Source organism: Heterostelium album (assembly GCF_000004825.1).
Source record: "Heterostelium album PN500 unplaced genomic scaffold PPL_contig8, whole genome shotgun sequence".
Taxonomy (NCBI): domain Eukaryota; phylum Evosea; class Eumycetozoa; order Acytosteliales; family Acytosteliaceae; genus Heterostelium; species Heterostelium album.
In genome coordinates, this window is record NW_008805085.1 from 442,803 (window position 1) to 468,318 (window position 25,516).

General features: G+C 30.9%; 8 protein-coding genes across 8 annotated transcripts; 6 read left to right on the forward strand and 2 right to left on the reverse strand.

Annotated features, from left to right (window-relative positions):
• Window positions 1-7,300: 7,300 nt before the first annotated feature.
• PPL_03824 (SANT/Myb-like DNA-binding domain-containing protein) lies at window positions 7,301-9,658 on the forward strand (the record flags this gene model as incomplete). The annotated part of the gene is made up of 2 exons (XM_020574742.1): window positions 7,301-7,480; window positions 7,553-9,658. 2 exons carry the CDS (start codon window positions 7,301-7,303, stop codon window positions 9,656-9,658), a joined length of 2,286 nt encoding a protein of 761 aa, XP_020435156.1.
• A 143-nt stretch (window positions 9,659-9,801) lies between these two features.
• PPL_03825 (putative protein serine/threonine kinase) lies at window positions 9,802-11,455 on the forward strand (the record flags this gene model as incomplete). Its single annotated transcript, XM_020574743.1, has 4 exons — window positions 9,802-9,804; window positions 10,204-10,302; window positions 10,535-11,299; window positions 11,390-11,455. 4 exons carry the CDS (start codon window positions 9,802-9,804, stop codon window positions 11,453-11,455), a joined length of 933 nt encoding a protein of 310 aa, XP_020435157.1.
• Window positions 11,456-11,530: 75 nt separating this feature from the next.
• Window positions 11,531-13,287, reverse strand: psiQ (putative extracellular matrix protein; the record flags this gene model as incomplete). The annotated part of the gene is made up of 2 exons (XM_020574744.1): window positions 11,531-12,498; window positions 13,191-13,287. The coding sequence occupies 2 exons, from the start codon at window positions 13,285-13,287 to the stop codon at window positions 11,531-11,533; spliced, it is 1,065 nt and encodes a 354-aa protein (XP_020435158.1).
• A 1,956-nt stretch (window positions 13,288-15,243) lies between these two features.
• Window positions 15,244-15,923, forward strand: eIF1a (eukaryotic translation initiation factor 1A; the record flags this gene model as incomplete). Its single annotated transcript, XM_020574745.1, has 2 exons — window positions 15,244-15,658; window positions 15,862-15,923. The coding sequence occupies 2 exons, from the start codon at window positions 15,244-15,246 to the stop codon at window positions 15,921-15,923; spliced, it is 477 nt and encodes a 158-aa protein (XP_020435159.1).
• Window positions 15,924-16,331: 408 nt separating this feature from the next.
• Window positions 16,332-17,668, reverse strand: xrcc4 (putative DNA repair protein XRCC4; the record flags this gene model as incomplete). The annotated part of the gene is made up of 4 exons (XM_020574746.1): window positions 16,332-16,777; window positions 16,851-17,121; window positions 17,186-17,433; window positions 17,494-17,668. 4 exons carry the CDS (start codon window positions 17,666-17,668, stop codon window positions 16,332-16,334), a joined length of 1,140 nt encoding a protein of 379 aa, XP_020435160.1.
• A 969-nt stretch (window positions 17,669-18,637) lies between these two features.
• gnd (NADP(+)-dependent, decarboxylating phosphogluconate dehydrogenase) lies at window positions 18,638-20,199 on the forward strand (the record flags this gene model as incomplete). The annotated part of the gene is made up of 2 exons (XM_020574747.1): window positions 18,638-19,078; window positions 19,177-20,199. The coding sequence occupies 2 exons, from the start codon at window positions 18,638-18,640 to the stop codon at window positions 20,197-20,199; spliced, it is 1,464 nt and encodes a 487-aa protein (XP_020435161.1).
• A 272-nt stretch (window positions 20,200-20,471) lies between these two features.
• On the forward strand, window positions 20,472-22,364 carry ilvB (thiamine pyrophosphate-binding protein; the record flags this gene model as incomplete). The annotated part of the gene is made up of 1 exon (XM_020574748.1): window positions 20,472-22,364. One exon carries the CDS (start codon window positions 20,472-20,474, stop codon window positions 22,362-22,364), a length of 1,893 nt encoding a protein of 630 aa, XP_020435162.1.
• A 218-nt stretch (window positions 22,365-22,582) lies between these two features.
• Window positions 22,583-25,228, forward strand: PPL_03831 (replication-associated recombination protein A; the record flags this gene model as incomplete). The annotated part of the gene is made up of 6 exons (XM_020574749.1): window positions 22,583-23,782; window positions 23,869-24,172; window positions 24,237-24,327; window positions 24,395-24,451; window positions 24,530-24,584; window positions 24,659-25,228. 6 exons carry the CDS (start codon window positions 22,583-22,585, stop codon window positions 25,226-25,228), a joined length of 2,277 nt encoding a protein of 758 aa, XP_020435163.1.
• Window positions 25,229-25,516: the final 288 nt, after the last annotated feature.

Here is a 25,516-nt window from a genome sequence, read left to right on the forward strand (position 1 = left end):
TTTTTTGGTGATTCCCTTGATCTCGTTGTGGTTCAAGGTGGTTTCAAAATTTAAACAAATCACCATTATCATACCTGATTAAATACCTCATATACATAGAATATTTAAATATATTCAATTTTTTTTTAAAAAATTAACCTGCAACTTCTTTTTCTTTATCCAATGAGTTTCCAACATTATTCACAAATTCATCAACACACCAATTATTTAACTCTTGGCGTTGAAAACTGCAAATTTTTTTTAAATGCTAAAAAGTTTTCTTTTTTTTTTTTGTTATACACATAATGTTGTTATAATGATGTCTGGGTTGCATCTAGCTCCGGGGTTGTAGACATCTTTTTGTAGTAGATGAAAATATAGTGTTTTTTGTTCCTATGCAATTTATTGTAATTTTTTTCAATCTAAACTTTCGTCTTTTGTCCTTTTTAACCAACATTATCTACACTTTAAAATATCTTTTTGCAAATTTCCAGTTTCTCACCACACTGGAACCCACTCCAAACCATTCTAAATGGAAACTTGAAATCATCAAACACATCTCAAAATTGATTTCATTTCAATAGATATTCTTGGTGGTATTGTGTCCATAATGATGACACCTTAAATTTTTTTATTTTTTATTTTTTTAATGCCTTGGGGCTTTCAGGTTGTTGATTAAGAAAATATTACCATTCCTGTAAAAAGAAACAACCTAAAAACTAGTGATCAAATTTACAACTAATTTAATTTTGATTCAAAAATTAAAATTGTGATCTCCAAACATATTTTCTACATTCTACAATTCAACAAAACGAAGTTTTCAAACAAACATTTTATCGATGACTATTTATATTTAATAAAAGTTAATTATATTTATAAAATTACAACAACTAATAATATTTAGAATTTTTTTTTATTCACTAGGCATAAATTAACTAATTTTTGGTATGTTATAATAGTACTTCAGTATCATTTCCCACAACCATCACATCATAGTATTTTCTTTTTTCAATTTAAACCATCCAATCAAAAAAAATTGAAGATCCCAAAAGGTTCAATGAAAAAACATTGTATCTTTTTTTGACTTTATTTGGTTAAAAAAGCAGAATTTTTTGGAATATTCCCTTTTTTTTTTTCTTGTTTTTTCTTTTTAGCGGTTTCACTTTATTTGTGTAATTATGTCAGTTCTTTACTTTCTTTGTACACAACACAATGATTTTTCAGGATGATGAAGAGTCAGAGCCTAAAAATATGACAATGTTGTTAACAATTTTTTTTTATTTATTTATACGAGGTCCGATGAAATGCATTGGTCTCTCTGTCACTTCATTGGAAAACATTGTTGATTATCATTTATTCGTTCTGTTCTTGTTCTGAAATTCATAATATTCAAATATTGTACAATTTTAATTTTTGTATATTTTTTTATACCTATTTTTAACATTATTATTCATGTTATCATTCCAATAATATTTTCACATCACTTCAATAGCAAAAAGGCATATCCATACCAATTTATACAAACAAAGTAATGTCTGTTGATTTCGAAGTATTTGTATTACATTTATTTTTTTTAACCAATAATAATTCATTAATACACCATTTATATATCCAGGGGAATGAACAATTTATGCCAGTAATCAATTAATATTTGATTACTTGTTCCCTTTTTTTTTATTACATGTTTCCACTGGAGAACATATACTAATCAAAACAAAAAAAAATAAGATTTTATTTTTGGTAATATATGAAATGACTGATATGTCGCACGTCACACAAGTGTTTGAGATCAGTTATCACACTCTTTAATACAATATCTCACCACAATCATTGCTAATTTTTCCAATACATATAATACATATTTTCGAATTGAGAAAAATAAGCACTGTATATCCGTATTTGAAGGATCATATATACCAATATACACTATTTAATACAACAAATAAGAAGCAGAATATTAATATGACACAAAATTGAAAAGTTACTGCTATATAGTTGTAGACATGATAGATCATTTTAAAAATAATAATAATAGTAATAGTTTGTTGATCAAAAATAATCTTCGTTACCTCTATAAGTATAACTGCTAATTCCACCACCCACTTATCAACATCACACAATGTTTGTTAACAACGAATTAAAATTGGAAAAAAGCAATAACCAAACAACACTTAAACTTGGTTTTTTTTTATTATGATTTTTTTTTATTTATGATTTTTTTTTTTTTTATATTTTTGATTTTGTTTGTAAGTGATTTTCACTACAATATATCCATTCATCGGTTAATCACTTTGAATTCAATCAACAACTCAAAAGAAACAAATAGCTACCTAGTTTTCACTTTTCAACAAGTAGTGGTTTTTTAATGATTCGTTTACTATTGGCAATAATCATAATTCTGGATATTTATTTTTTAAAAAAACAATTAAATATTTATCCCTATATGTATATACGAATCTTCTCAAAATGTACATTTTTTTTTTTTCATCACACTCACCTTTGTAATAAATTAATTCGGATTTTTTCGAATATAATTTAAGCGCACACACACACATACAAATAAATAATATAAGCACACTTCAAATTGATCATTCAAACATTCTACCACCAACCAAAACACTTATATTTATTGTTAGTGTTATCGACCATAATGGTCGAATATGGATAGCTAAATCTATTTTTAATCATATATATTGTTTTGATGATTTATTATTTAGTAATTATTGTTTTGTCATTTCAATCATCAATAAAATCACTCTTATGTGAATCCAAAAGCCCCACGTTGATCAATCAAATCAATCAAATCAATCAATCTATATATCTATCTATACATCTGTATATCTATCAATCAATCAATATCTATCGTCACTGTAGTTCAGCAAGCAGTAGCATGCGACACACCACCACATCCAAATCATTATAATAATAATAATAAGGAAATATTATCTAGTACCCTAGTTAGATGTGATCTAACTTTTTTTGATATTCTCTATTCTTTCACATCCAACTTTAATATTGTTTATTTTTGTTCATTTTTGGTTAAAAGTCAATTTCAATTCCAGAAAAACAGCACTTATATATATATGTACATCAATGTCAACAATTACATACCCACTACCACCACCATTCACCACCCACCAACACTGATACTATTATCTTTCCCTAGTATCGTGTTGGACACCTTATCAACTCTTACCACCCACCATATTCTCGATTGAAGAGAGATATCAGTTTTAATGAATGAATAACAACAATGTTGTTGATGTGGTTGTTGTTATTGCTAATATTCGTTAATAGCAATAATTAATAATAACCATCAATCAAAATCAACTACTCCTCACTTTATAATATTTTAGAGGGTTATTGTTGTACTCCTAGGATTAAATATTTACTATATACGCTTATGTACACTTCACCAATTTACTGTCCATAAATGCATGACTATCGATATCACCACAAACGTCAAAACAAAAACAAATATATACCAGAATCAATACTATCATTACCATTACCAGTATCAACATCAAACATAGAATTGTTGTTGTTGTTGGTTTGATTTGGTTTAGTTTTGTTTTGTCTGATTGTTTGATTGATTGAAAGATTGATTGACAAGTAATATTACTACACCTATTATTCATGACTCTTCTCTCTTCTAATTCCCTTCCTTACCTCATCATCACTGATACACTAAGATTCTCAATTGAGTGTTTTAATTGTTTTATTGTTGCTGTTGTTTTCAAACTTAATCATATTTCTTAATTTATTTAATTTTTATATTATTTATTTTAATGTTCTAACATAAATTTAGTAATTATTTTTTCCTTCATCAACATCATCATCATCGTCATCATAACATAAATCTTCATTAGCAACAAAAATAATATCATCTTCTTCTTTCTCCTCCGCAATAATTTATTATCAATATCTGCTACCCAACCAGTTGATTGCACTCTCAAAATTTAAATTTTATTTTAAAATATTATAAAAATATATTTATTTATTTATTTATAGAGAGATTAATTAATTGATGGTTTCCAATCCAGGAAACCAAAATACCTAACACTGAAATTCATTTCAATATCTCTTCTTGTTTATGTAATTATAGTTATTTTTATTTATTTTTTTATTTCTATCAAAATTTAAATAATTTTTTTTTTTTCCAATATTACCAAAACAGTCCACACCTCACGATTTTTCACTTAAATACGTCAGTGATTAATTTGCAAAACATCAAACTATATTATCACTTTTAAAACAAAAAAAGCCATTCGAATATTGTAAAACTATGATATTGTTATAATTTTAAGAAATAAAAATCCATCAAAAAAAAAAATAAATGTAATGTAAATAATAATAATATATAAATTAGTACTATACAACAAACAAAAATTAAATAATATCATCATTTATCATTGTTGTTTTTTAAAAAAAAATTATTTGTTTTTTTTTTTATTTAACAAATTCATTGTCATTATATATCATGTCGACTTTGATATATATCAAGTGATCTCATATTAAAATTTTAAAATAATCTATTCATACCATGTAATCTCATCTTATCTTATATCTTATGTATTTTAAATCTTAGTAGATCTATATATATTACCTTTTTTTTTGTTGTAATAGTTTTTTATTTTTTTTGTTTTTTTTTCAAAAAATTTATTCTTGTATACAAAACTTATACTATTATTTTACTTAATGATACATCATTGTATTTTTAACGAACAACAAGTATTTTTCAAAATTAAAAAACAGAGAATTTCTTTTCTTGTGTTTTTTTAAATAATTCGACAAGAATATTCATATTCTGTCTAATTGTTTTTTGTGTGTGTGTGAAATTCACAGATAAAATATATTTCAAAAGATTTTTTTTTTTTTATGTGCTATTTTTTTTTAACCACCACAACTCCTACTTATATATCAGTAGATATTGTTGGACATGGTGATTGTGTATATTATCGGTCTCTATTTTTCAAAATAATAATAATATGAATCAAAAAAATTCATAAAACACATTGAACAACCACCCACACCTCACACAAGATTCACACGCTATAGAAAATGACCCATCTTTTCACTAACTTCTTGTTCAACACCACAGCCTACCTTTAATAATATTTCAATGACATCTTTGCTGCACTCTAACTATCATTCTCACACTCAGATAACTACTACAATATTGTTTTCCGACTTACACTATATATATTGTCCATACGACCTCCAACAAAAACTATATTTAAATATAAGGGTCATTCAATTTGAACCTTCTTTCTTTCAATACTCAACAACAACCAAACTTTCAAATAAAAAGATAAGGAGCAATATTAATATTGATTTCATTTTAATAAATTTAGAACATTAGTTAACAAAGATATTTATTGTGGCGTTCAATAATAACCAAACAAGTAATAGTAATTTAAAGTACAACCATATTTATATATATATATATATTTATATAATACGATATATTTGAAAAAAAAGTAGTAAGATAAATATAAGGATTCGTTTGTTTAGCAATTCAATTATAATAATATAATAATCATAATAGTACTAAAGCTGTGAGAGTGTTTGTTTTGAGTCAGTTAGTTAGTTATATATAATAGGTTCCAACCCAACAACAAACAAACAAACAAACATTCCACAATTAATATCCAACTACAAAAAAAATACAAACAGGTATGTACTTTAGAGTTACTGTAACTACTATCATATCATTATACATCTGCCATTCACTCAGCACACTGCTACACTACCAATACAATCTCTACAACATTTTTTAAACATAGATTACATTGTTATTATTATTGTTGTTGTTGTTATAAACCATTGGTTTTATATTTTGATAACAATCTGACTTACAACTCTAATGCAACACACAAAGCTCACCCACCACTTACTTGAGCTCAAGCTGTTTATTTACCTTCTCCAAGTTTGAAGTCATCTTTCACTTCCTCTTCTTTTTAATTTTATTTTGGAACTAATTAACCTACAACATTACAGCCAACCAAAATACTTTAGTTTTCAACGGGTATTTTAACCAATACTATATTTTATCTATCTATTAGTAATCCATAGTTTTCAAATCTCTCACACTCACTCATTGCACAAAACCAACTACTCTGAATTGTTCTTTTAATTGAATTTCAACGGGTAACAAACAGAGTTTCAAAATAATAATATATAAAAAAACAATGCCAATTCCAATCTCTAATATTACCAAAGCAGAGTCACGCTTTGGATTCACCAATAGCAATATATTTCAACATCAAACTTTACTTTATATACCTTCCACTGGCATTCACTCTGAGTGTTTTTCATTTTCCACTCTCCCTCACACACACCCTCCTAAACACAACACTTCTTCCCAAACCCGTAAAACTAACCACACCAATTCATATGACATTTCTACCACCATTCACCACACCCATATACACACACACACACACACACTTCTATTTACTTCTACCACCAAACGGTAGTATAGAATGGATATTTAATTAAAAAAAAAAAAAAAAAAAAAAACTAAATACAAATAATTAATTAAATAATAATAATAATTCAATGATTCAAAAAATATATATAAATTTTGAATAATAATAGTTTTGAGTATCAAATTGTTTTGTAACAAATTGGATAAACCAACACAAATTAGTTGTTTGCAATTATATTAATACCAAAAAAAAAAACATACAATTTTGTCAAACTAATATCCTGTTTCCTTGTAAATCTAACCTTTCATTCAACCAAAAGACAAATTTGGAAACTATTTATATTCTATCTATATCTAAATAATAGCAATAATAATTGTCTCTCTGTTGTGATCCTAACTAAAGAATAGTGATCATTCAGCATCATATTTTCTTACAAACAAGATAAATTAGTTTTTTTTTATCACAAAAACACTAAAAACTCAAATTTTGCACTTCATCTTCACTCATACTCTCACTAACCATCTAATCTCAAAGATTTTCATTTTCACCACCAACCATTTTTGGTTTGTTATTTTATTTTTGACACTCCACTTCGTCAAATAAACAGATTGTTGTCTTTTTTATTATTATTCGTATTGATATCTATCTACTATTTTTTACTATATATACATAAATTCAAATAATATTTAATTATATAATTACTATTATTTTTTTTTTCATTGGTAGTTGATATCTTTTAGTAATTTAATTAATCAATAGAATATATGTTTTTTTTTTTTTTGATTTTAATATATTTATATATTAATTAATTTTTATTAACTTTTTTACTTTGACTAAAAGGGATAATGAATATTGTATCTACACAAGGAATAGTTAATTTTTCATCAACTATGAACTCATATCCAATTAGCAATGAGTCCATATTTTCATTCAACGGAAATGTTAATCTTACCAATGAAACAACTTTTGACAACCAAAACGTTCTAAACCTAGACAACAATGAATCAATTCTACCAAATGATTTCTATTTACAAAACTCTGGTGAAAGTTCTTTCATTGATCATAATGATGTAAGTAATCTTTTAGAATCATATCAATCGATAACAATTTATTGAAAAAATATATGTATAAATATCTTTTAGGAATCATATTTACATACAGATCAATGTGATAATCTATTGAAAGATCCGGAATGGAATGAAAAGGACACAATGGCTTTGATAGAGTTGGTTGGTGCACTTGGATTCAATTGGATCGAAGTTGGAAAGCGTCTTAATAAGAAAGCCGAAGACTGTCATAGACGATACGATTTGGTTATCAAAGTGTTTGAAAGCAAGCCTAGAGATCCATCGATTCAATCGAGTAGCTCCTCTCCCATTCAGTCTCCGTCACTCAACAGCTCTCTTCCTTCACCACCCGAGGATTTCCAGAGCGATGACAAGACATTCGATGGTAGCCGCAGGAGAAAGTCGACAACCATGATGGACTCAAACATAAAGAAACGTCATAGAAGAACTGCCTCTGAGATCGATCGTTCCTTCAAGTGCTATATCCCCACCTGCAGCAAATCCTATGGAACAGAAGGTGCACTGAAGATGCATATCAAGTTGAAGCACCCCGGTGCCAAGATTCCAAACTCATATTTAACATCGCCAACACTCTGTGGATCCCAGTTCTACTCACCTCGTATGTTGACGCCATATTTGTCGCCACACATGTTGGGAATGGCCGGGGATATTCCAAAAGAGCTCGTATATAACAATTCACAACCAAATGGCTCATTTATTCCTTTGGGAGCACCTAGCAACTCTTATCCTCAAATTCCAATATATACTAAATCACCACGCACCATCCTACCAAATAATATTTCAACGTCTGCACCATCCATTCCAACACCAATCTCCAACTCTGCAAACAACATTCCACTAATGCATCAGCAACCATCACCAGCGGCACAAGCTCAATTACTCCAACAACATATCGATCAATCTAATTTGCAGCAACAACTTCAGCAGCAGCAACAACAACAACAGCAACAACAACAACAAGATATCAATCAATCTCAAGTTGTTGATACACAATCATCAATGGCTAATCCGACAGTAGCACTCCAAAACAATCCATCCAGTAGCGCATCATCACCATCGTCACCACAAGTCTTTAAATTTTCAGATCTACCTGCTATCTCCTTGAAGATTGGAACCTGGGAAAAGGTATCTAGTTTCTGTGGTGATTTAGTTGCAAGATTCTCCTACACCGAGCGCAAATTTATGTGGGAGGTATTCAACATTGGACTATCATTGAGAAAGATGGAAATATTTTTTGATGACATCTCTTTGATGGAGTTGGTTCAATTGCCGGACGGTCGAATCGAAATTGGTTTCACCATAAAGAGATCTCCACTCTTTTTTGAGGCAAAACTTGAACAAAACACCACAATGACATATAAGCCATGCTCTGACTTTACCGGTGGTCAAGCAACAACAAACAAAAAGCACACACTCTGCTTCATCCAGAATGCCCTCACCAATCCACTCGAGGCATTGAGCGCAACCGATCCAAAGTTCAAAATGTTCATTGAATCATCAAAGATTAACTTTGTTGATACTGCAACTTCAATTAAGCAACCACAACTACAACAACAAGACCACAATCAACAACATCAACAACCATATCTTGTTAATCTTTCACAGTCCACTCCAGTTCCATATCTTGAGTTGGAGCCAAACAACAATAACAACAACAGCATCAACAATACTAATAATAACGCATCCAACCCCTCTTCTGTTGATGTCAATAATAGTACGATTATATCCTCAAATGGATTAGAATGCTCCCAACTTATTAAAGATTCGTTATTGACACAAAATATTATCGGAGTTAATGGCGGAATCATTAATCAAGCACAACAACAACAAATTCAACAACACCCAACCCAAATATATTATAAACAGCCAATTCCAACTCATTCACTATACACTCCAATCTTCAATAATTCTGCTGCCGATCTCTTACCAGAAATATCAAACGAACCATTACCTCTAAATTTCTCTGGAAATGAAATTCCTCAACAACAACAACAACAACAACAACAACAACAACCCCCAATGCCAATGTATAGTTCGACATCAGATTTGAACAAATGTTTCAATGATATTGCATTGTGTAGTCCTGTGATTACTGGTCTCTCAACCAACCCAATATCAAATATGTCTCAAAATCCCAACCCAAACAATCAAGCATTGTAAAATCCAGTTGAGCCACCTTTAATATATTTATATATATCAACAATTGGTCTTTCTTCCTCAATCAAGCAATCGTCATAAAAGAGTAATCCTCAATCATATAAAATTAATCAGCAATATCTCAAACAGTTTCATAATACAAAAACATGGTAGATTGTTGAAACTGGAATTCTTTTTACCAACCCACTAGCTATCAACGAGCTATGTATGCGACTCCAACAATATAATTCAACCTTTCTTCAAAGCAAAAAAAAAAAAAAAAAAACCTACAACGCGATTACACATATAATATTTATTTTCCCACCTTTAATAAAATATCACTGTAAATACTCCCTTTAAAATTATTTAGTATCTTATAAAATCCAAGAGGATGAAGACCAGATAGATATAATCATCCAATAAAAAATAAAATTTTTTAAAATTATCTTTTATTTTAAATATTATTTTTTTTTTTTTTTTGAATTATTTAAAAAAATAATAAATTAACTTGATAATGTGTTTAAATTTTTATTTTTATTTTTAATTTAATTTTGTATTTTTTTTAAAAGATGGGAGGATTATTTTGTTATCCAGCAGAGAAATCATATACACTTAACAATAGAAAATATACTGTATCTAGACTACTAGGTGAAGGTGGATTCTCTTTTGTATATTTAGTTAAAGGTACCTATCTTATTACTCAAACTGTGTGCATCGCTATATACTAATTGTTTGTATCTCAATCTATCTAGATAGTTCTGGTAGGAAATATGCATTAAAATCAATGTTATGCCAAACACCTGAAGCTTTGAATGTAATAATAATATGTTTTATTTATCTTTAATTAATTCTAAAAAAGTAGTTAACTCTTCTATCATCGTTTTTTAATGATATATTTAGACAGGCAATAGAGAAATCTCTATATTTAAAAAGTTTGATCACCCAAATATATTACGATTAATCGATCATGCAACTATTAAATCAAAAACTGTACCGGATGCTCAGGAAATACTGATATTGATGCCTTTCATTAAGGATGGCACTCTACAAGATATATTAGATAGACAAAGAACCGTTCATGGTAAAGAGTGTACTACCAGTGTATTTAATCAACGACAATCACTCACAATGTTTAGACAGATATGTGAGGGCATAGCACAATTTCATCATAGCGATCCACCTCTTGCACATAGAGATATCAAACCAGGCAATGTTTTGCTAGCAGATAGTAATAATAACAACAACAACAACAACAGTAGTAATAGTAGTAGTAGCAGTAATAAGATACCTATTTTAATGGATTTTGGATCGACTGGACCTGCAAGACTGACGGTTACCTCTAGAAAACAAGCATTGGAGATACAAGAGGATGCAGATCAACATTCGACACCTTTATATCGTGCACCAGAACTCTTTGATGTTTCATCAGACTGTCAGTTAGATGAAAGAACTGATATCTGGGCATTGGGATGTTTGCTCTACTCAATGGCATTCAACAAATCTCCATTTGAATCGTCGTCGGAAGATAAATCAGGTAGTATCGCACTCTCTGTAATCTCTGGTCAATTCGAAATACCAAAATCACACTCATTCTCCAAAGAGCTGATAGACTTGATTAGATCAATGCTACAACTTAACATCCAAGATAGACCATCTATCGATCATGTAATATCAAACATAACCCAACTATTAAATAGCGACAATATATGAGGAAATCGCAATAAAGATAAGCTGTTCTTTCATCCAATTTACTAGACTCAAAAGACTAAAAAAAAAAAAACAGTTAAATCATCCACACTTGCTAACAACAACAACCGATAATTACCTAAAAAAAACTAAATTATATTTATTGTGTGAAGTTTAAATAATATCATATTGATGTTTAAAGATGGTATTCTAAAAACAGTTAGATATTGGTGAATGAGTACATTGTCCAGTGGCTATATTGCAAGAGTCTTTCGTGCATCTATCGTTATCGAAACAATTCTTTTGTATGTGTGCACAGGCCTGTGTTGAGGAATCACAAACATCTAATGTACATGGGTTACCATCGTCACAGTTTGGTGATGAGGCAACGCATCCTCCTTGTATCGGATCGCATTTCCAAATGGTGCAGAAAGTCGAAACTCCACAGTTCTTTCGAGTGTATTGGCATTCTCCAGATGTAGAGTTCATAGTGTCGATGGTACACCTGTTGTTGTCTTCGCAGGTGTTAGCGGCATGGTGAACGCATCCAATCTTGATATGACATTCGTCGATCGTGTTGGGATTGTTGTCGTCGCAGGAAATCGGTGTGTGGACACACTCATTTCCGTTGACCGCATTAGAATTACAGGTGTCTAGTGTACACATATTGTTGTCATCACATGACTTGGCGGTGAATTGGCAGAGACCCGTGGTCGATGAACATTGGTCGATGGTACATGGATTATTATCATTACATGTGACTGGAGTGTGTTGGCATCCGCCTCCAGAGCAACTATCGTCGGTGCACGGATTGTAGTCGTCACAGTCAAGACTCTCATGTTGGCAGCATTGTCCAGCCGAATTTATAAATTGAGTGACACAAGGATTGGTATTATTTGGACAAACGGAACTTGTTGAACAAATAAATGGTAGATTAATGCAGCCCGATTGACTAATACACAAATCCACAGTACTGGGATTGTTGTCATCACAGCTCTTTGGTGTTTCAATACATCCAAGTGAAGGATGGCAACTATAATTAATACACTTATCATTTCCAGAGCAATTTATTTGTTCATGTTTGCATCCATTTGCCATACTACAACTATCCTTATAACATTTATCATTACTATTACATGATGCACAGATATTCAAGAATGCTCCACTTCCCAATTGACCTACAGTTTTTAATATTAGATATTTATTTTTATTTGGTTTTTTTAAATAAATATTTACCATCCACAATATTAATAATAATAGTACAGTAACAAATTAAAGTAATAATTGTTAATTTGTAATTAAAATACATGATTTTTATATTTATTAATAATATTTATACTAAAAAATAAAATTACAAACAAAGTTTTGAGTTTTGAATGTATTAACTATGTCGATGAATAATATTGTTATACAAATATGTATTTTTATGTAACTGTTAATGTAGTATTATATATTTTGAATTTGATTGAAATATGTAAACCGGCAATCAGATTTGTGCGATGAGTGAAATCCGGTACGGAGGGTGGTTTTTGTGGGTGTGATAGATTATATGATGGTATTAATAATAATTATTTATATTAAATTAAATTAATTATTGATATTAAACTTGTTCAGGATTAAGGTAATTTTGAGGTTGATATTATGTGAAAGGAAATTTTTAAGATTAATTAATTAATTAATTACGATTATTATATTTGAGTAGATTTCATTAATGAAACATCAAATTTATAATAATTGTTCTTTAAAGAGTAAAGGTGTCTTACTAGAAGTAAAAATTAAATATTAAATATATGATTTCAAAATGCCGGATATAAATATAACACTATCTACTTATTGCCCACAATAGATGTTTTATCAAAAAAAAATCAACTTTGATGAGCACAATATAACATTGGTGAATGCAAAGGTTTTGTTATGATATTACTACCGGTACATACTTTTTTCATTGACCTTAATGATTTAATCATATCTTAACCAAAGTAGATGTAATTCTTTTAAATAAAGTAAAAAAATGAAATATTGAAGGTTTGATCAAAATAACCTACTTTTTTGTTTTTTTTTAATCTAAAAAAGAGGTGTATATATAAAGTAGCCGTACCCTTTGTTTTTATTTGCATACAATGGTATCACAAGAATCAGGTTAGTTTGCTAAAGTTAATTGTGTTATCTCTAGGGTGGTGGGTTGTTTTAATTATAAATCATTGGAAACAATGTTTAATCTCAAATATTTGATAGTTGATTAGAAGTGCCGACTTGTTGATAGCACCATTCTCTGGATCTCAATTGTCACACAGTTATCGACTATAACAAATTAAACACAAAGTGATCACTTTCATGGAATCATTTATTAATACATCCACTTTTCAACTGAAGTTGTTTTTTTCTCTTGATTGATTGTGTTGTTTGTGGGGTGTTTTTGTGAGTGTTGTTCAATTAATATTAAATCTCAGTGTTGTGGTAATTTTCAAAAATCGTGCGCTTTGGATCAAATAAGTGATCACTTATTTGGAAATATTTCGCCATCGATAAGAATACTAGGTTGTTGTGATTATAGAAAGTTATATCAAATCGAATATCTTTAAAACTGATCATCTTTCTATCAACTGTTTCGTCTCGAACACAATTTTTTACATCTCAAAGTGATATTTTGTAATGTACATTCAATCCGATCATAATTACCTAAACTAAATAAATAAATAAAAACTACAAAATAATATAATATTATTACTATTAAAATTCAGTTTAGTTAACTATATACTTGTTCTAATTGAACAATAAACTGTGACAATGACAACAGTTTATCGCGTTCAGAATGAGCAAAAATGATAAAACAAAAAACTTTGTACTAAACTTCGAACTTCACAAATCTTTTGAATTGTTTTTTTTGTTCTAATTTTTTTTTATGTGCATTTATTTTTTAATTTTTTTTTGTTAAGTTAGAATTGATTGCGTATTAATCATCATAGTGTGTCCAATAAGGTAGGTGTCGACTCGTTATTATTATGTGTTTATCATTCAATTGTGAAGAATGTCATTATCAATAATGAAATAAAAGATGTTCTTTTTTTCATGATATATGTTTGATTATCATTAAATCATCTATAATTGTAATTTAAATAATCTTTATTATTTTATTTCACATACAGCAAGCAGCAAAACAGAAAATAGCATGAAAGAATCTGCAACAACAATACTAAAGACAACAAAGGAAGAGGATAGATAATAATATAACAATAATTATGATATTCATATAAACAGATTTTGTAGACTTGTTGAAAAAAAAAAAATAAACAAACGAATAATATATACAAGTTAGAATAAGAAGAATATGGACAAACAAAATCGGTGGTTGATTTGGTATCATTAAAACAAACAAAATAGAAATGCAACAAAATACAAAAACCTGTGGGTTTATTGGTTCATCTAAAATCAAACAATACAATTTATTATTTATTTAATTTACAATTATAAATTTTATCTTTTATTTTTATTTTTTTGTTTATTTGTTTAATTTATTTTTAGCTTTAAATAAATAAGAAAACTAAATATTTAAATTTAATTATTTATATTAAAGTAAGATTTACAAATTTTGTTTTCTCTCTTTTTTTTTTTAAAAAAAAACAACATTCCTATCTAATTCACAATTGTGTTTGAAACCGAATATTTATTTATTTATTTATTTATTTTTATTTTTGTTGTTGCAAGCAATTAATTAAAAAAAACCAAAAAGTATAAATAACTTCAAAACAAGGGGTATCAACTTTTTAGTTTTAATTAATTTAATCGGTTTTATTTAGCAAAAAGTAATAATAATAATTATAGTTTTATTGTGATATTAAATTTCTAGAGAATTTTAGAATACTTTTATTAATAATCAAATTTTATATTTAAAATTAACATTAATTTAGCAAGTTTAGTACAAAATGCCTAAGAATAAGGGAAAGGGTGGTAAGAATCGTAGAAGAGGAAAGAACGAGAATGAGCAAAAGAGAGAGTTGCAGTTCAAGGAAGATGGTCAAGAATACGCTCAAGTAATCAAGATGCTTGGTAATGGTCGTCTCGAAGCACAATGTTTCGACGGTGCAAAGCGTTTGTGTCACATCAGTGGTCGTTTGAGAAAGAAGGAGTGGATCAACTCTGGTGATATCATTCTCTTACAGTTGCGTGACTATCAAGATGACAAGGCTGATGTAGTTCTTCGTTACACTATCGACGAAGCTCGTAGTCTTAAGACTCTTGGTGAGTTGCCAGAGACCGCTAAAATCAACGAAGCCGATACCTTTGATGAAATGGACGGTGAAATTCCATTCGAATTCGTTGCTGACAATGATGATATTGGTAAGTTCATTATTACTATCTTAACAATCAAATATGAATATTTACTAATACACTTTACCACTTATCCACTTACTCTCAATTTTGTTAAAACTAACAGATGTCGACGACCTCTAAACGAGACATTATATTCAAATCATCACCCCGTTTTACTTTTTTTTTTAAATCTACGAGTTTTATCATTATAGATATATATTATATAATAGTTATAATCTCTTCAACACTTCATTTAGACATACATATACACGCTTCCTTAATCAATCCATAGATAAACAAAAATAAAAAAAAAATATATAAATAACAATGATCAATTATATGGATGACATACACACTTTCACAACAACACCTTCGCATACACACACACACATTAAAACAAAGATTAACTTTTCCAACGACGATAATAACAACAACAACTACAACTACCACAACAAAATCCAGAACGATTCGATAATCTTTGAACGATAAAACAAAATTTAAAAGAAAGATCAAGATAATCCCAACATCAAGTAATATATGTTTGTAAAGCCCACGAATATATTGTATACCTAATTAGCCAGCTCCCCATCTTTTTTCTTTCTACCAACATTTTGTAAAATAATAAATTTTATTTATCTAAAGGTTGGTTCTAATTATTATTATTATTTTGATATGTACAATACTTTATTTGTTTCAAGTTTCAACAATCATCAAGTAGTTCATCGAAAAGATTAGATGCTGAAACACCTGTGTTGTCAAAGAATTTAGATGATCCCGTTGTTGGTTTCTTTGTTGGTGTTGATTTATGGTTATAATTTGAAGTAGTTGTTGTTGTTGTCGTCGTCGTTAAATTCTTATCATTACTCGGTTTATATCTTTTTCTTACAACATTAGGTACCTTTACATTATCATCTGTGCCCAATAGATCTAATGACATTGGATTTAAACTTAGCAACGATGTTGTTTGATGACCGCTCTTTCCTTCAATTGATTTTCTCTTTTTTTCAACCGATGTATTTGGTGATAATGATAATCTACTACTATTATTATTATGATTATGTTTATTATGTTTATTATTTACAGTGGATGTTGTTGTTGATGCTGTCGGTGGTGGTGGTGGTGGTAATAAAGTTAAAGTGTTTGCAGCTAAAAGACAGATAACAGTAGTTAGTAAGAGAATTCAGTTTGATAATTATTCACACTAACTATCAATACATACTCTTTATTAGATCTCTAATCTTATTCTTTTTCTCATTAAGTATGATAGTGAATTTATTGTAGAGATCGACTTCCAATTGATGTTTCTCCTCTGTCAGTCTCTCAATGACAGAAATCGATTGGTTGAATTCTTGTTGTAATGTATCATTCTGTTGTTTCAACTGTTTATTCTGTTCACCGAGTGCATCGTACTTGTTTATCAGCCATTCAAAATAATCTTGTAATGATGATGCTGAATCATTACTTCTTGAGAAGATCAAAGATGTTTTTACCTTTATTAATTAACTAATTAAATTAGTATATCATTATATATGATTATATTAAATCGATACATACAGAGATATCAGATGTTTGTAATTTAATATTAATGGTAAGTTCAATGCTATTTGGTCTGCTACTACTGCTGCTGCTACCTCCATTAGTATTACTTCCACCGGATGATTTAGAGGAAGATGCTCTCAGCTTATAAGTGAAAATCTCACCAGTTAGATCTTGTTGAACTAATGCTGACTTTAATAGAGAAACGTAATGCTCAATTGACATTCCATTTGGTTTTAAAACATTCTCTATATATTTTGTTGTTGCTATAAAAAATGATTGTAATTAAATTAGAGATTGAATTTATATTATGTATTGATAGATACTACCATTTGAAATCCAAACGTTTCTTGTATCAGATAAAAGTAATTCAAATGAGTTGTCATCTTTAAACCATCTACTCTTTAAATAGTAGCTATCATTTGTACCATTGCTCCTTGGAAATTGAAATCTTGCTATGGATTCATCTTCTGTGCTTCTTTGTGATATATATTTATCCATCTACTATTGGAATCAATAGAAAAAATCATGTTTGAAATTCAATGCTTGTTAAAAGTAATTTAAATTTTTGATCCAAAAAAAAAGGAGGGAAAATGGAAAGTCTGGTATTTTTCCACTAAATGAATAATAACTCACAATTAATAAATCAAAAATAACAACAAATAAGTACAAGATTATCTTGACAATTAATAAAATGATAAAAAAAGATCTACTTATTGTTATATTTGTTGACAAGCAAGACAACCATTCTTCAAATAATTGTTGTTTTCAATAATAGAATATTTTAAAGTAAATATCTTATAGATATGAGACATATGTGAAAGATAAAGTATACTTTTTTTTTAAAAATAGATATTTTTTTCATTCTTTGTCGATTTTAGGAATACTCAGAATTTGATTGTAAGTTTGTAACAGTTATTTAGATCGATATGTAAAGTTCCAAATTTGATACATAAAGCGCCAGAACAAAAATAACTTATTCCTTCATGTTATTGATTTTTTTAATCTTTTCTGTGTTTTAACTTTGTATTTGCTTGACCCGAATTCGAAATTTTTAAACATTAATTTAATGTGGTTTAAAGTTTTTTGTTCTCATTCTAGAGGTGGGTGTTTGTGGTGAAGTGCACCAAAAAAGATTTTACTTTTTTTTTTTTACCACTATATCGATGAATATGATAGTGGGATAATGGCAAAATACTAAAAACAAAATAAAAAAATTAATTTAATTTTTAAACACACAGAACTGCTTGTTTTCCTTCTGGAGTTTAAAATGTGAGTGTGAAGTGCACTAACCCACCTCTCACAGTGGAGTTTGTTTATTATTTATTAACACACCCTGACTTGTCAAATAAATATATAATATATAATTTAATTTAATTTAATTTAATATCACTATTATTATATATATATATAATATTCTTTTTTTTTTTTTTTTTTTCAATTTAATTAATAGTTAGTTTACAAAAAAAGATGTCTTCAGATATTGGTTTAATTGGTTTAGCCGTTATGGGTGAGAACTTGGTTCTCAATATGGAGAGCAAGGGATTCACTTGTTCGGTTTACAACAGAACTACCGCAAAGGTCGACGAGTTTGTCAATGGACGTGGTAAGGGAAAGAAGTTTGTCGGTTGCCACTCAATGGAAGACCTCGTCAAGTCACTCAAGACACCACGTATTGTCATGCTCATGGTAAAGGCAGGTGATGTAGTCGACCACTTTATCAACCAACTCGTACCATTGTTGAGCCAAGGTGACATCATCATCGATGGTGGAAACTCGCTCTACACTGACTCTGACCGTCGTGTAAAGGATCTCGATAAGAAGGGTATCAACTTTATTGGTACTGGTGTATCTGGTGGTGAGGAAGGTGCTTTGCACGGTCCATCCATTATGCCTGGTGGTAATCCAAAGGTAATTTAACAAAACTAAATTATAATTATCAACAATAGATTAATTCTCTAATAATTCAATTCTTTTTTATATTTATAATTAATAATATATTTAATTAGGCATGGGAAGCCGTTAAACCAATTTTACAAGCTATTGCTGCTAAAGTTGAAGGTGGACAACCATGTTGTGATTGGGTTGGAGATGGTGGTGCTGGTCACTACGTAAAGATGGTACACAATGGTATTGAGTATGGAGATATGCAATTGATCAGCGAAGCCTACTTCATTTTGAAGAATTACATTGGTTTGAGCAACTCTGAGATTCAACAAGTATTCCTCGAGTGGAACAAAGGTGATTTGGATTCATACTTGATCGAGATCTCTGCCGATATCTTTGGAAAGAAGGAGGAGAACGGTCAATACGTTGTCGATAACATTCTCGATAGTGCCGGTCAAAAGGGTACTGGAAAGTGGACTGCCATCAACGCACTCGACCTCGGTGTACCCGTCACTTTGATTGGTGAGGCTGTCTTTGCCCGTTGTCTCTCCTCTTTGAAGGATCAACGTGTTTCCGCCGCCAAGATTCTTCCAGGTCCAGTCGCTTCCGAAGCCCACAACAACTTCAAGGGTGACAAGAAGCAATTCATTGAGTACATCAGACAAGCTTTGTTTGCCTCAAAGTTGGTTTCATACGCTCAAGGTTTCACCATGATGAAGGCTGCCGCCAAGGAATACTCATGGAATCTCAACTATGGTAACATTGCTTTGTTGTGGAGAGGTGGTTGCATCATTCGCTCCACCTTCTTGGGTAAGATCAAGGATGCCTATGAACGTGATCCAAACTTGGATAACTTGCTCACCGACAAATGGTTCACAGAGAAGATCGGTGCTTGTGAGGTCGGTTGGCGTCAAGTAACTGCTGCCTCCATCTTGAACGGTATCCCATCGCCAGCTTTCACCACTGCCCTCTCATACTTTGACGGTTACCGTTGCCCAATGTTGCCAGCCAACTTGATCCAAGCTCAAAGAGATTACTTTGGTGCTCACACCTACGAGAAGCTCAACGGAAAGAGAGGTGAATTCTTCCACACCAATTGGACAGGTAGAGGTGGTAACACTCACAGTACCTCATACAATGCTTAAAAATCAAAACATTTTAAATAAAAATAAAAATAAAATGCATTGCATTGAATCATAAACAAGTTCACCAACATTCGTCATCAAAAAAAAAAAATTGTAATTTCCGATTTTTAATATTTTTTGGTAAGAATAAATATCTGATGATTCTTTAATAATTTTTTGTATTTTTTTATTTTCTTTTTTATTGTATTTTAGGATTTTTAATATCTTTTATTTAAAATCTACTTTAAACTAGTTGTATTTATATATATATATTTTTGTTGTTGTATATAAATATGGATAATACAAAGTTGGTAGTTGCTACAGCAGTTGGTGTAACAACTGCGGTCGCTGCAAATTTATTAATCAATTATGTTACGGATACTTATCATGTCGGTGAAGATTCGGTCGTCTTTAACTTTGACAAGCAAGCATCTGGTGGTGATTTGGTTGCCAAAGTATTAAAGAGTCAGGGTGTAAAGTTTATTTTCACTTTGATCGGTGGACACATCTCTCCAATTCTGATTAGTTGCGATCGTGAAGGTGTTCGTGTAATCGATGTTCGTCATGAAGTTACTGCTGTGTTTGCTGCCGATGCTGTCTCGCGTATCTCTGGCATTCCAGGTGTCGCTGCTGTAACCGCTGGACCAGGTCTGACCAACACTGTCACCGCCGTCAAGAATGCTCAGATGGCACAGAGTCCACTGATTCTCCTGGGTGGTGCCACCTCTGACTTGCTCAAAGGCAAAGGTTCTCTGCAAGATATCGATCAATTCGCACTGCTAACCCCGCATTGCAAGTGGACTAAACACGTCAGTCGTGTCGAACAAATCGTTCCAGCACTGGAGTATGCTTTCCACATTGCCCAGTCCGGAACACCAGGACCGGTATTTATCGAATTCCCCATTGATACTCTCTATCCTCAGCCTATTGCTTCTGGCTGGTATCTCAAATCCAAGCAGGACAATGCTTCGATTGCCAATCGTGTTATCAATGCCTACATGTCTTATCATCTCGGTCGTATCTTTTCCTGTCTCGACAAGAATATTACCATTCACAAGCCAGCGAAAATCAGTGTTACACTGCCATCTAGCTCATGGGTTAGCAAGACAGTTCGTATACTCAGAGAAGCACAACATCCAGTGTTGTTGGTAGGTGCACAGGCTCTACTGCTTGGCAGTGGATCGATCAAGCCAGAACAACTTCAACTCGCTGTCCAATCACTCAATATTCCAACGTTTACATCGAATATGGCACGTGGACTGCTTGGTCCAACACATCCAAATCTCTTCCGTCATTGTCGTGCTCATGCATTGCGTAATGCAGATGTTGTTATTCTGGCGGGTGTCGTTTGTGACTTCCGATTGAGTTATGGACAATCCATCAACAGAAATGCTACTGTCATCTCTATCAACAGAGACAAGACCGACCTTTACAAGAATCGTTCACCCACCTACGCCTACAATGCCGATCCAGCCACATTCTTGGTGGAGTTGGCACGTTCAATGGAATCTGCAAAACTCAGTTGGCGAAGCTGGGAGGACGATTTGTCGAGACGTGACATCCAACGTTCCAACGAAATCAACGCCAAAGCATCAGAGAATGTTGAATCGTCGGATGGATTCCTCAATCCACTCGCAGTTCTCCAGAAGTTCGATCAACTCTTACCACAAAAGTCAGTGATGGTTGCTGACGGTGGTGACTTTGTCGGTTCCGCCGCTTATATCGTGCGTCCAAGAGGACCGTTGTGCTGGTTGGATCCAGGTCCCTTTGGAACACTGGGTGTTGGCGCTGGATTTGCTCTCGGTGCCAAACTATGTCGTCCAGACCACGATGTTTGGGTGATCTTTGGTGACGGTGCATGCGGTTACAGCATTCCAGAGTACGACACATTCGTCAGACACAAGATAGCGGTCGGTGCACTCGTCGGAAACGATGCATGTTGGATGCAAATCATGAGAGAACAAGCGGAATCACTCAAGAGTGAGGTTGCATGTAACTTGGCTTACACCAACTACGATCAAGTCGTCAAGGCATTCGGTGGTGAAGGTTTCAAAGTCAACACTATCCAACAACTCACCGACGCCATGGTTTCAGCAAAGACCTATATGGATACTCAAAGTTTACCAGTTTTAATCAATTGCATTATTGCTAGAACTGATTTTAGAAAGGGTTCCATTTCTGTTTAAAAAAAATAAAATAAAAAAAATAGATGACAAACAAATAAAAAATATTTGAAAGGAAAGCCCGCCAAACTTCTCAAAATCATTGATTTCATTTCCAAGAAATGCGAGACATTCAATAATATTATTACTTTTTATATTATATTTCTATATTTATTTCAATTTAAATATCACGTAAATTATAGTGATCTCTTTTTCTTTATTTATTTGTTATAATAATAAAAATGAAGAGAACTATAGAGCAGTGCAATGACACTTCAACTACAACTATAAATTGTTCGACCACCACCACCACTACTTCTAGTGATGAATTTACAATCGATCTAATCGATACTGATAAAGACGATACTGATGATGATCTATTTAATGATTTCTTTTTGGATACATCTACTGAGTTACAACCGACAACAACATTAACAACAAATATAAATAATAATAATATTAGTAACAATAAAAGTAACAACAATAATAATAATGGTAGTGGTCGTTTAACTCCGATATCATCTTCAACTTCACCAATTATCACAGGAAATCAATTAATACCTAAATCACAACAATCACAGTCATCACAACAGCAGCAACCTCATCAACCTACTACACCAACTAAAAGCAATATAATCAAACCATTATTAAACCATCGTTGTGGTGGAAGTAATAACAACAATAATAGCGCTAAAATAGATAAATTTAAAGAGGTAGAGTGTCCATTTTGTTTTAAAATGTTTTTAGCTTATAATATCAACGATCATATTCCTCATTGTCAAAACTCATCGTCAACTCCCAAAAAAAAACCTAATATCACGCCACCAAATACCAACGCCAACAACAACAATAAAATAAATAGTTTCTTTGTACCTAAAAATAATCATGCCTCTCAAACCAACAATAATACAATTAATAATTATTTTATAAATAATAAAACAAATAATAATAATAATAATCATAATAATGATAATAATAATCATCAATCAGATAATTTAAGTAATAATAATTATAGTAGTAGTAGTAATAATAATAATAGTAATAATGATAATGATAATCAATTTCAAGTAGTTGGAAATAATAAAAATGGTTTGGATGAAATAGAGAAAGCACATTCAGCTTTGTTCAAAAAAGGTATTCCATTGTCTGAGAAGATGAGACCGTTGTCACTTGATTTTTTTATTGGACAGGAAGAACTTTTGAATGGATCGATGTTTTATGAAATGATAAAGTCTGGTGCACCACCTTCCTTCATTCTTTGGGGTCCTCCGGGATCAGGAAAGACAACCATAGCTAAACTGGTCGAAAAGAACACTAGTTCTCATTTTGTTATGCTCTCTGCAGTGCACAGTGGTGTTGCTGACATGAAACAAGTAGTTACTCAAGCCATTGCAAGAGAATCTGGATTATTAAAACAAAAAACTATATTATTTATTGATGAAGTAATTATTATCACAAGTGTTTTGTAAAAAACTAGTTTTTTTTTTTCTTACATATCTTTTATCTTTCTACCTCTCTCTCTCTATAGATTCATAGGTTTACAAAATCACAACAAGATTTCCTGTTACCTTATGTGGAGAATGGTACATTTACATTGATTGGTGCTACAACAGAGAATCCATCTTTCGAGGTGAACGGTGCGTTATTGAGTAGATGTCGAGTGTTTAAATTGCAAAAACTATCGCAACAACACATCCAAACCATTTTAAAGAGAGCTATCGATAGCTATTGTAAATATACATCAAAAAAAATAACAGTCGACGAACAAGGTCTCGACTCTTTATCTAGCTTTTCGGATGGTGATGCAAGAACTGCTTTAAATGTAATTGAAAGTATGTAGTTTTAGCTATATCACTGACCAATACAATCAACTAACAATGTTCATTCAATAACCAGTGGTAATTAAAGGAACACCTGGTGATACCATTCACATTTCAAAAGAAAAGTTGAGCGAACTAACACAAACTAAAACATTCTTACATGATAAGTAAAGTATTAAAAGTTAATTTAATTAATACTTTTTTAATTCAATGACTAATGATTATATATTTTAGAAAAGGAGAAAGTCATTACAATATGATAAGTGCTTTGCATAAGAGTGTTAGAGGAAGGTATGTATTTTAATTTATTCAATTAGCAATTCAATTATTGATTTATTAATAATTCTTTTTGTTTTTTATTTTTTAAAGTGATGCAAATGCTTCTACTTATTGGTTAACTAGAATGTTGGAATCAGGAACAGAAGTAATTATCTATTTGAATCTGTTTTTTTTTATTATTTAAAACAACGATTGTATTAACTTTATTTTAAATTATAGCCTTTGTTTATAGCAAGAAGAATGATAAGAATGGCAAGTGAAGACATTGGATTGGCAGACCCATTGGCAATGGGAATAACAGTTGCTGCTTTTCAGGCTGTTCAGTTTGTTGGAATGCCAGAGGCAGCACTCAGTTTATTGCAAGCAGCAGTGTATCTTGCTCAAGCACCAAAGTCTAATTCTCTCGAGTTGGCCTATATGAAGACAAGAGAATTTCTACTGTCTAATCAGAGTCCTCCTGTACCACTACATATTTGCAATGCTCCTACTGACCTGATGAGTAAGCTTGGATATGCACAAGGCTATCAGTACAACCATGCCTATGAAAATCAATCGGAAGTTACTCAAACCTATCTACCAGAATCAATTGCCAATGAAGTATTCTTTCAATACAAACAGACATGCAAAGGTACTGAAAGACCAACACATCCAAGTGTATCAGCTCCACCTGCTATTGCCGACCAATCTGTATATAAATACCCAACTGATGAACATGACAAATTATTAGGTAATGACAATGTTTCAAAAGCAAAACCTGTAAATGGACTATTACCACTGTTTAAACATTAACAAAGTGTTTGATAAATAAATGATGTCACAAAACAAAAGAATAAATTTTAATACAGTGATTAAAGTATGATCAGTCAACAAATTGCAGGTATTGATATTAACCTGCTAGTTCGTGTTTTATATTATATATACATTCAACCTCTGATACATGTACAGCAAAAATCTGTGAAAACGGACAGAGGTTTCAAAATATCAAACAGTAATACATTTATTTGTTATAGAAACTAATAAATATATTCTAAGATAGATCTTTGTTAAAGATTAATTATTAGAAAAAAATTGAAACAT